This window comes from Anarhichas minor, unplaced genomic scaffold (genome assembly GCF_050575085.1).
Source record: "Anarhichas minor isolate MPS153535 unplaced genomic scaffold, ASM5057508v1 ptg000040l, whole genome shotgun sequence".
Taxonomy (NCBI): domain Eukaryota; kingdom Metazoa; phylum Chordata; class Actinopteri; order Perciformes; family Anarhichadidae; genus Anarhichas; species Anarhichas minor.
In genome coordinates, this window is record NW_027466486.1 from 2,903,549 (window position 1) to 2,915,904 (window position 12,356).

The following is a 12,356-nucleotide window of genomic DNA, read 5'->3' on the forward strand; positions in this document are numbered from 1 at the left end:
GGTTCAAATTGAGGGACTTTTGCTTTCATTTATTCTTTTATAAAGTACAAGTATTCCATTTAACATTAGTGCTTTCACGTTTCTTGCTACATTCACCATGAACCAGATATCTTCACTATGTGTTGCAAGGTTTGTGTTTCCAGCTATAAGCTACTAACTCAAAAGGTTACAACTGTAACCCTTATTACAGATTTCCACAGCTGTCAATCAGAAACCCCAACTGATTTAAAGAGATGCAGCCTGAAATTGACAAACGTGGCTGTGTTTACTTCCTGGAAAAGGAAAAACTGTTCCAAGTTATTCTCACACCGAACCACATTTCCTTCTCAGCAGCATCCTCTGGAATCTCTTTGCATAACCTGCCGGCTTTATTCTGAGCCACAGGTGGGAGGCTTCCTAATAATACCTCTGATATCCAGCTGAGCTCATTATGAGTAATACGATGGTAAAAACTCAACAGTGACTAATGTTGACTACCGTGAATAAACTTTAATTAAGCTTCGGCATGCAGTTCCTCATGTGATGATTGATAACACGGGTTTATCAGCTCTGCAACCTAGCAACAGAGGATTAAAAAATATCTATATACTGTATATAGTCTACAGAGGTTAAAGACTGAAGGATTGTGGCATTAACATAAATATTTACTCCATTACATAAGTCATTAAACTTTGTACGAATCGAAGCATCCATTGTTGAGCATTGTCAGGTCAAACAACTGCACGCTTTCTGACAATAATTCAGACTTTAATTGTACGAGCCAGAGTCTCGCCCTAGTGTCAGAGTCCTGACCTGCGACTGCGGCCTGATGCCTCCGACTCCCCGGCACTCTGCCAGGCCGAGGGTGTCTGTCCCACGGGCCTCCAGACACAAACCGCCTTGTCTCAGCACACTGGACACCGCTTCCTGCTCGGGGACCCTGAGGGAGCCAATGAGAAAGGGGAGAGGGAGAGGCCTCATTACGACAAGAAAGAACAGATGGATTGAATTGACTGGTTTCCCTATTGAGGATTTGGATCGCACCGCTAAGTAATGTGCCCTATTACAACACGCTCTTATGAAAATATACAATTACAAGTCAAGAAACCACAGTTATTTGGAAGCATGACATGGAGCAACTAGCAGCGGCTTAAGAAACAAGCTGGTGGGATCAACTCTAATACCCCACTCAGATGTTCCCATCCAAATTGGATGTATTAACATCATTGGTTCTGAATGTGGGGTCATATTAATTCCAAGGATTTTCGCATATTTTTCTAATTTAGGTGCTCGGGAAGAAGAGATTTTGACTGCATTTATCATTGTGTCTTTTCTTTCTCTAAACATGGCTTTTTAGTTCTGAAATTAAATCATTTTTATCTCATTTCAGCCCAAATCAAAACAAACACAAACAAACACAAAAGTATTTTATATTTGTTTGGTTTTTAATGGTGTTTGGAGGAACACTTTGGCCCTTGTTGATGTTAAATAACAGTTCAAAATAAGTACTACCAATTGTATCCACAGGTCAGGCATGCCAGGATAACCTGCAGTCCTACCATATGCCTCCATTCAATAATTATATTTGGATTAAAATGTGTCGTACCTCAGCTCAGGATAGACGTTCTCCATGTACCAGCGGAAAGGTTTGCAGTTCAACTTCCGCCGCAGAGTCAGACGGTCTGCAATGCTACAAAAAACAACAACACATGAGGATGCAGAGACAAACAGAACGAGAGATACAGTAGAGAGAAGAAAACGGGAAAGGGAAGGATGGAGAGTAAAGATAAAAAGTGAGATCTTAATGCAGAGATCTAATTATTAACAGTGTTGAACCTCTTTTCCACTAATACCAAAGAGCGCATTCTGTTGTAATCAACAACCACAGCACTGAGTGCTCTCTTGCGTTTCTTTGATTCAAACATAGTTTAGATCAATAATCTGTTAATTAATCAACACAAAATAAATTTTGCTACAATCTTGCTGATCAGTTTATCGTTTCAGTAATTTTGCAAGTAAAAACTGCATCATTTTCTGGTTCCAGCTTCTTAAATGTGAGGCTTTGCTGCTTTACTTTGTCATATATGACAGTGAACTAAATCGTTTATGATTGGATAAAACAGGAAATTCAAAGATACCACCGTGGGCTCTGGGAACTCGTCATTTTTCATTCATTTCACATTTTTTCTATATTTTCTGATATTTTATAGACAAAATGATTCTGTAATGAATCAAGAATATAATCAGAAAGTGAATCTATAATGAACATAACTGTAAGTTTCAGCACGAGATACAAATAGCCTTAAAAAGTGCATGTAAGAAAATGGTGAAATACAGAGATCTTGCATACTAGCTCTACTATCACAAGAGTTTGTATGGCGACAAATGGTTTGTATTGGAAATGATGAGCATGGGTAGAACAACTTGTTTACCACATTGATTGCCTGACTGAAACATTAAAGAATTCATAAAACATGGAATCTGAAATATACAATAAAGACAAAATCAGTTGAGAGAAGAAGGAGAGAGTAAAACGGACAAACCTGCCAAAGGCCTTGCCCTGGGCTGACGGCCTCGCAGAGTAGTAGTACTGTTTATACTCGTCCATCCACACCTCGGCAGCCCGCCGGGTGTTCCTGCACGGACACAGACACACAACACCTGCTCAGACACAGTAATGACAGTGCTGCTGGCATTCCTGGGGGCAGCTCTAATGACAGTGTCACACACACATTGGTGTTCAGACACCACGAAAGCCCAACGTCTCCATCAGGAATGTCATCCTCCTTAAATTCTTTGTGTATTTGCAAGTGAAGACAAACCGGCCAAGGAGACAATTTGGTGTGTTTCAGACCAATCCAACGTGCAGCAGTATCTTTTAGACAAGATTACACAAAACTCGATAGTATTTACAGCCGAAGTTGACATTCTGTACAGCACATTGGTGGTAAATATTGTCTGTGTTCAGATGGAGAGGAAAGAAAACTAAAGAGTGAAATAAACACACAGCATTAAGCCTTTAATCCAGGAAATCCAAATCTTTTTTTGCCCCATATTTTATAATAACTGTATAGTTGAGATATTTATTTGCTCTGTATTTCACTGTGGTTACTTACTCAATAAAAAACTAAATACAAATAGACCTTTAAGAAACACTTTGGTGATTTGTACAACCAACTGTAGTTAAAAATGATGAGATAAAATGGAGCAAAATAACCTATGAAGTTCTATAATTATAATACATTTTTGTTGCTGAATCCCTGAGTTTCTTTGCAGGCTGTTCAGGCCTCACAGGTCTCACGGGTCAACCCACTCACTTAATGTAGGTGAGAGCATTGCCTTCTGGGAAGTCGTAAGGGTGCCGTTTCCTGAACACGTGACCCACGCGGCTGCAAGGAAGAATCTCCAGGCTTCCTCCGCACATCCACACCCGGAAAGAAAGCTCTGCAGGAGGACAGACAAGAGGATGAGGTCAAGTATGCAGGTAGGTAGTCAGTCATATATATATATATATATATGTGTGTGTGTGTGTGTGTGTGTGTGTAAATTATTAATGGTCTGCATCATCACAATATCGACCCGGCCATGTTCATCCGATATATTTTTGATGCAGTAGATGGATATAAGCTGTAAATCATCAGTATAAAAGCTGTTGTTGCGGATAATTTAATGCTCTGCTGCAAATTCCAAGGACACAATTGGCATCTACAGAACAGGCTGCTGGGCCTCTGCAGCATCCAGAAGCATCTGCAGTGGTCCAGAGCCAACACGGCTCAGTACATTAAATGTAAATGAATGCCAGTTTCATGACTTGAATTGGACTTTTTCAATATTATTTGTGTATTCATGACGGCCGTGTCATTGGATACAGCAGGTTATTTTATTGTTTTACAAATACACATGGCAGTCAAGAAGAGGAATAATCATTGTTTATTCATTTCAAATAGTTCCAAATTATTGATATTCAGCAGAAGAGAATCATTGTTCTTCTATTTTACTGTAAGTATACTAATGGGTTGCAAGCAGGTAAAATCCATGATCCCTCATTGATTTTCCTTTTAATACAGTGACTTGTGCGATGTTGAAGTTTAGAGAAGCTACGTATAAAGATTTGGTTAAATATTCAAATTCAGTATGCTTTAAATCTACTAAAGTACGAGTGTGATCTCCTGCCCACCTACTTCTCCTCTACCAAAATGTAAACATCTTTTAGAAAAAGGAAGTTTAAGAAAATAATTAGAATTAAACGATACAATTAGGAATATTTACCATGTTATGATATGATATGATAAGTTTTCCAGCAGGGCAGAGTAAAGCTGGGTTTTGCCTCAAAGACATTCTGAGTAGGACCCCTGTGAAGGATGATTCAGGTAAAAGTTGAGCGAGCTCACCAAAGTTCTCCCCTCCCCAGATGTCCATGTGGGTGTCATACTGGCCCAGGTGGTTGAACCAGCTCTTGTCCATGACGAAGATCCCACCAGCGATGACCGGAGTCCTGCAGAGTAGAGCGGAGTCATTTCATGTAACTCACTCTCTTATTCGGAGAGACATTTTCAGTGCAGCCAGAGGAGTCTGGGAGGTTTGTATAGGATCGCGTGATGACGATGATTTCTAATTCTGCAGAGAAGACTTCATGCTTCAATTGAAGTTACATTATAGCTCACATTCTTAGTTCATAGTTAGATGTATAATAAGTTGTCCAAGGGTGCAACTCCACAGGCCGTGTGAGCTCCAGGCTGACTGTGTGTTAACTGCTTTGTGCTAATTCAACTAAACATTTGTGTGGAAGTAAAGCACAACATCCACTGACAAAATAAAGGCCTTAAGGTGGTTTTGTGGAGGGTCCTTGTGTCAAATACTAGTTTTATGATTTGATATTTGTGCTAACATGTTGTGTATTCCTAAATAAATTTGTGTTACATCATTTTACAATTTCGCAAACTGGAGAATCGTATTTTAGGGTAGAAAAACATCCAGACACAAGAACAGTGGGTTACAGTAAAAGGGGGCCAGCAGCTTATTTTTCCTGCCATGGGCAAAGGAATTTAATCTTTAAACAAGAGACACCACAAAGGTTCCTACGTGACAGAATAGAGCAGACAGGCAGAAAAGGTTTTTAAATGGTTAAAAGAGAAGTTTTACCCATTTAAAACCCAGAATTGAACCATTTTGGGGTCTAGGATCACTGAGACGAAAAACATCAGACAAATATATCTTTTTGTATTCAAGCGTGTGTCGCAACATTATGTTCATGAGGAAATGTTCAGGTCTGAAACGTTTCCAAAGGCTCTATGGATCCCAACAGCACAAAGGAAGAGGAAGAGGGATGAAGACGAGCAGTGTCGACAGACCTGATTGCCTGTGTCGGGTCGCTCCTCGCCATTTTCTGCTCGATTGGAATCTGCTCCCATTTGAAGTGGAGACTCCAGTCAAATCCTGAAGAGAAAGAGAGCACAACGGGTCAGATCCAGTAACAAACACTTATTCTACAGAAGAAGACAAATTAGAGTATTTTGCAGATTTCAGCCGTCACTGTACATGATTTGTGTGCTGTGTCCTGACCTCCTCTCAAGTCAGCAGAAGCAGCCAAATAGGCGAAGTTATCCAGGCTGATGACATCAATGATGGGGCTAACCACTCGCGTATGGTCCTGCATGAGAGGAGAAGGACACATTATTATTGAGACATGATTGAACATCTACGTTTGAACTTATATGCCGTTTTAAGTCAGTGTTTTATGCATGTTTTATATATTATAATCCATTACATTTAAGTTACATAGGCGATGTGGTGGAGAGATTGTCCACATCAAACAGTCACGTTTATCCATGATACAGCAATTATTTCTATGTTAAGCAGATTGTCGCGTAAATACCTCGGCAGCATTATGTGTCTGAATAATTAGGACGGGGACTCTTTTTAATAACTGATGAATGCAGAGAAGGGATTTGTGGCACAACGTTAATTGCTAAGCAGGTGCATGGAGACGGGAAATAGTGAAAAGAGGTCAAACCCCTTCAATCAAAGATAACTAATCCTGTAGAAAGACATTTTAATGACATGAAGCATCTCATTTCATGTTTGTTTTTCATTAGGCATATAAGCCAAAGAGGTGGAAATGTCAGGAAAAAGAGCAAGGCGTGGATTTTTATCTCGAAGGTTTATTCCCAAGTCTGCTAACTTGTCGCTCTCGTTACCAATATTAGCTGCTCTGTTTCATGATGATGGCCAATGTTACAGACATTTCGGTCTCAGACTTTTGGTCTCAGAGTGACAGGAACAACATTCAAAAACAAACGGTCAGCAACCAAAACAAGCGTCCCAAAGGCCTTGGTGCTGGAACATTCTCATACAACACAGTTATATGTGAACAGAGAGGGAGGACTCTTCTTTTGCACAACAGAGACACGGTGAAGTTCAACAAAGTTCAGAGCAAAATGACTTATGCATGAATACAATATACTGAGTAGAAATATATTCTAAGTACGTAGAAATATATAGGCCTACTACGTAAAAAATTACCATTACACAACACACTGTCGTGTAGTGACTGTAACTATAACTGCTTTTGTGCTGCACCTGTAACTGCTGCTTAAACAGATAATGTTTGATATCACAATATAACACTTACGTAACATATGTACATATTTCTTCTGCATGACAGAAGGTTCAGCTACTGATAGTTTTAGAAGTAATTAAGGGTTTTTATACTTCAAATAAATGCTGAACAATTCATCTGTTCTATTAGTTCTTAATTTTATTTTGTGCTTTTATAATCCTCTTTATAATGCGTTGTATGATGAAGGCCAAAAATAATTGGTCTCAAAATAACATCGTTCTTAATACTACATGTGTTGCTGGAGTTGGATGCGAATGACAATACATGAGAAATTCTGACCTATAGTCAAACTATAAAAAAGGTCTAGAGCTTGCACGACTGAAACTTTTTATTGAAAAACGTTTCAGACGAGAATCTCTTTCAGGATCAAGTGAAAGTTCAGCAAAGTAATTAAGTTTTCTTTGTGTGTATGTCAAGAAAATAAATCAATCTATATCACTAATGAGTATTAAATGTCAGATTGTGCTCTGGGGGCACTGAAGTAGTCTCCCACTGGAATATGTGGCTAAAAACAGGTTTATTTATTGATTAACTGCCTGTTCTAATAAAAAGAGATGATTACTGGTTACAGCCCACCTCCCTCTTTCTAGTGAACTGGAACAGAACACTTTACAAATTCATGTAAGCTCAAAGCGGACTTTGAATATACTGCTGCTTATATTGTAAACATAAGCGATTCTTCGCACAGCAGCGGACAAATAAACTCTGAAAAGCTAAAACTACCTCCGGCTGAGGAAGTAACATGAACCTTAACGTAAAGTAAAGCACAAGAGAACTGTTGACTGCTGATAGCGTGTGTGTTTGTTTGTGCGTGAGTGTTATCTGCATCTGTCTGTGAACATCCATCTGTGCCAACACTGCTGTTTGCCCATGAGGCATCTGAAAGTGTTCGTGTAGTCGCGCAGCTTAGCATCGGGACAATCCAACTGGCTGTCTCTAATTAGAGCCGTCCCTCTCTTTGCTCAGAGGTTGAACCCGTCGTGAACTTTGTGTTCATTGGACCAAAGAGTGTGTGTGTGTGTGTGTGTGTGTGGGAGGGAGGGAGGGAGCGGGTGTGAAAAGCCACTGCCAGAGAGCAATTTGGAAAGTGATGCTCTCAACAGCTTTAAGCAATAGACATTTATGGGGCTTTTAATGAGCGTCTGTGATTTGATAATACATGAAGAGGCTGCACTTGCAAAATGGATGATCTCTCAATATCTCGACCCTCTCCCACTCTTTTTTTATTCTCTCGTTCTGTGTTTGAATTTATTGCGGAGTGCTGTCATTTTGTCCCTCACATCTGGCTGTTTTTAGTGTAGCCAATGAAGGAATTTAGGCTTATTCTTCTACTGGATGCTAATTTGGAAAAGTGAAACAATTGACATGATGAAGTGAAGCGTGTTTTGTGCACACTGAATTTCAGTTTTCAAATGTCATTTGGCGAGTGTAGACCTCTATTCCTTTGCTTCATCGCTGAGTAATGTCACATCTGTCTCTGAATAAGAGACCAACAGAGGACGCACTGTCTAGCTTGGGCGAAAAGGTCAAGAGACAGAATTTTTTATTTTTTTTTGCCTTGAATCATGTTGTCACTGTACACGCTTATTGCTCATACACTGTGTGGAACTCTCATTGTTTGTGGTACTTTTGACTTCACAGAAAGTATTCTCTTGAGTAATTAAGAATGCAATATGAGATCTCATGAATATGATTGTTTGCATTAGATAAAACTACCAAACTTCATATAAAATAGTTGAATTTAGCTCCATCTCAACCATAGAAAGAATTCACTTAAAGATAAAGATTTTGGCACCGGATTTCACTGAATCAATGAGGCTGTTTCTGTTCCATTTCTGATGAATGTGTCTGAGCTAAAATGCAAATTGTTTCTGGTGTTTTAGACAAATGGTTCCCAGCCTGGCGTCAGGTCCAGAGATAAATAGGAAGGAGCAGAGGGATTGCACGATGATTAACAGGAGAGGAACGACATATAAAAAAGGATCTTCTTCTGGATCATTTTACTTCTTCAGGACTCTTAAATTATTCATATAAAACAGAGAAATCAAACATTTATGGAGTCACAACTTAAAAAGGTTTGGGGGCCACGTCATTAGTTATGGTCAGTGAAGAAAGGCAAGAAAAAGAGGGGAGAGGGGCATCCAGGAATGATACATTATTATCCAATTGTTAAGTGTACAACTGCTGTAGCTAAATTCATTCGGCACATTACAATTATTCTCCATGGTCTAAAAAAGGTAATGACTTTTAAGAAGGTATTAAATGTCGCCCCAGCCTTATAAGCTATATCTTTGACTGAACTTAAATCTCTAATCCCTGTACATTTATGAGCGGCGAGCTCATTATAAGTACTTCATTTCGAATTACATTCAAGTGGGTTCATTTGCTGCTCTAAATTAACAAATGAAAAGTGTCATTATGTTGCATTAAAAGGAGATAGACGGTGATCCTTCATCAGTGTTCCTGCCCTCAGAGGCCTTCGTGAACCCAGAACTGAGGTCTCGGGAAAACTGATGAATCCAGGACCAGGTGCAGCCGGGCCGAGGAGCTGGTGAATTATCACTGAGCCCGACGCTCTCATGAATGCCAGACTGAAAGATTGTAATGCAAGCTGGATGAGTCACAGCCGCCCAGAGCCACGATGTGCACACACTCACAATGTGCAGAGTCTTCTGAATAACACATTGTACAGTAGAGACTTCTGAATATGAGTTTTGCTGCATGCAGCGTTTCAGTTTGGGTTCTTGTCTGGTGTACTTTCTGAACAAACAGCAGAGTTTTGTCCTACAGCAAAGAACAAATACTTTATTTATTGCTCTTTTAAAAGGAATCATTCTACATTTTGGGAGATATTCTGGCTCTCTTGCTGAGGGTTAGATGAGAAGATTGTTACTATTCTCATGGTTGTGGGGTAAAGGTTCAGTACAGCTCCAGTCAGGAGAAAGTTAGCGTAGCTTAGCATAAAGGCGACAAATTGGGGGAAACAGCTAACGTGGCTCCGTCCAAAGTTAACTAAACAGAGCTACCAGCACCTCCAACACTTACTAATTTACACGCAATAGCACTTTTTTTTATTTCCGTCAGCACAAAAAAAGTGTAAAAACACATAAACCTGTGAAACTGTAAATTGAACGTGTGTACAGATTAAACAACTGACGTGTTAATTAGTGTGAGTTTTAGAAGTCCTGGTAGGTGGATTTTTGTTATTCTTAGCCATGTTAGCAGTTTCCCCCTGTTTCCAGTCTGTTTACAGTACAGACATGAGAGCGGTAAAGATCTTCTCAGCAAACTCTCGGCAAGAAAGTGAATAAATGTATTTCCTAAAATGTCAAACTATTCCTTTAATGTATGTCAATGACTCTTTGTGCATCGAGAGGATTGGAGAAGCTGCTAAAAAGCAGAGGAGGAAGAAGAGAAAAAGTGGAAGAGAGCTTGTAGACATCGAGGCAGCTGAAACAAACGCAGCTCTTCCTTTAAACCAAGAGAGCGGATGAAAACTGAAGCACACCTGGAAGCAGCTCTCTCCGAGAGTCAGACTTCAGTGGGAGCACACGAGAGAGGAGAAGGGAGAACTGACGAAGCTCCTGTTGCACAGTCAGTGGGAATGTTTGCCTGCGATGGGGGATGGCAGAGGATTTGGGAGAGCAGCTGTGCTGCTTAGAGCCCAGTCGCAGGTTAATAATGTCAGCGGAGGAAAGACACTGCCAACAAACAGCCTATTACTCATTAGCAAGTGATGAAGGTTTCCACAGCTACATCTCTCTTTATCAAAATACCTGACACTCATGTCTCGGTGAGTGCACACGCACATCTCTGCAGACGCTTCTAATCATTTATTTACATTCCCCGTGTGCGCTTTTCTTGTGTGACTTTGTTGAATTGATAGAGAAAAGCAGACAGAACCGGTGAGGGCTCAAAGCCAAAACGCCCTTGAAAGTTCACATGAAAATACCACTGATACTAAAAATGACGGAGAAAAAAAAATGAATAAATCCCCCTGATAATAAAAAGTGTCTGGTTTTGCATTTCATCCCGGTCGCATTTTTGAATTGTGAAACATTCATGCATGAATGTGATGGTAGTGTCTCTGGTGGGCTGCATAATCTAATTTGTAGGATGCGGTGAAAGGGGGAAACTCTTCCCACTGCATTAAAGAAAAAGAGAAAGAAAAAGTTTTTGATTAGAAATGAATCCGACATGCAGCCTGAAGCGAGAAGAAACGCACAACACAAACCACCGCATCAAAACACAAACCAGACCAACTGAACTCATGTCGTAAAACACTCCGGAGTCAAGTGGACAACGGATTGGTTGGGAATATGACTACATACTGTTTCCAGCAGCGGCAAGGTGGAGTGTGATTTCGGGTATAGTTTGAATTCAATCAAATTAAGTGTTTATTCAACAATATGCGATGCCAACGTATTACATTGCAGCCAATCAAATCTACCAAGAAAAAGAGCAAAATCCTCTGAAGCTTTATATCACAGCCGCAAAACGCACCTGTTCACCTCAGAAATGTGTTGTGTGTGTGTGTGTGTGTGTGTGTGTGTGTGTGTGTGTGTGTGTGTGTGTGTGTGTGAGCTGCACGTCTTGAGTGTCTAATTGGAGAGTGTGAATGAAGGCAGACTGTGCGCCTGACGGTCTGTACCTCCTTGACTCTCTGGATCATCGGCTGCAGCCAATCAGCGTTGACCTCGCAGTGGCTGTCCAAGAAGGTCAAGATGGAGGCCGAGGCCGTGTTGGCTCCACGCACACGTGATCGGATCAGACCTGAGGGAGAGCAGGGGGGGGGGGAATGACACGGAAGTCTGAAACCGGTCCAATATCTCCAATTTGAGAAAATTGGATGCTGCTTCACTGCAAGTAGGGACTTCAATATTTCAATGCCTAATGTGGCGAAGTGAGTGCCAGCATGAAACTAAAGCACATTTATGGGTCGCTATGGAAGGTGGACTCTACTGATTTGACATGTCATTACTTCACTTATCACAATGACAAGGATTCTACTCCTCCATCTTCTGTTTTGTCAAGTTTGAGGAGAATACTGAGTTGTTGAGTTATTATTAACGTCGGATGTGTTTTCTTAGTATTTGAATTCTGGATATTTCAACCTCAGATGCATACATTCTTCACAGTTAGTTTTATTAACCGTCATTTGAAAGTCCCTCAACTTTATGGAAGACTAATATTTAATGACTGGAGTCCATTTCTAAAAGGAAAAACATTGTTACCACTGTTAACACAGTTGATTAATGCACTCGCTCTCTCTGCATCGCCTTGTCTACTTCTACTTTAGTAAATGTTACGTTAATTCCTTTGTTTTCCCACAATGCCTTGCAAAAGCTACAAGTGAACAGATGTGCTTCCGGTATGGATTGCATAGATAGGTGAAGAGAATGATTGCAAAAGTTTTTTTTAAAGTTTTCTAAGTTGCATTCTAGTCTACTGAGGCAACTGTTGACAGTGAAACATGCCTCGCTGCCTCTTTCTCAACGTGTTTCTTCTTGTTTTATTAATGGCCATCGTTTCAAAACAGAAAGCTGCTGATTAATAACTACAAGTAACTCATGTTTACAAGTGATGTTGTTAAATGCAGTCAGACTCTATTGAAAAGGTTTTCACGTGTCACATTATCTCGGTTTGATCAGTTTTCTGCCTGAACGAGTTAGAGGCCTATACTAGCAAACAGCACAGTGCAGAAATGCAGAGTAAAGTTTTAATCAGTGTCAATTTACCTTTTAAGTTCTGAACTATT

The 12,356-nt window shown here is 40.2% G+C and overlaps 1 protein-coding gene across 1 annotated transcript in view; it reads right to left on the reverse strand.

Moving 5' to 3' along the window:
* The window catches only part of galnt16 (UDP-N-acetyl-alpha-D-galactosamine:polypeptide N-acetylgalactosaminyltransferase 16), a 30,965-nt gene that overhangs the window by 3,129 nt on the left and 15,480 nt on the right, over positions 1 to 12,356 (reverse strand). Inside the window, exons 6-13 of the mRNA XM_076108637.1 lie at positions 11,250 to 11,371; positions 5,542 to 5,629; positions 5,331 to 5,415; positions 4,371 to 4,474; positions 3,297 to 3,423; positions 2,523 to 2,615; positions 1,586 to 1,669; positions 793 to 919 (exon numbers count right to left, since the gene is read on the reverse strand). Of these exons, the coding sequence (XP_075964752.1) occupies positions 793 to 919; positions 1,586 to 1,669; positions 2,523 to 2,615; positions 3,297 to 3,423; positions 4,371 to 4,474; positions 5,331 to 5,415; positions 5,542 to 5,629; positions 11,250 to 11,371 (830 nt within the window). The remainder of the gene's footprint in view (positions 1 to 792; positions 920 to 1,585; positions 1,670 to 2,522; positions 2,616 to 3,296; positions 3,424 to 4,370; positions 4,475 to 5,330; positions 5,416 to 5,541; positions 5,630 to 11,249; positions 11,372 to 12,356) is intronic.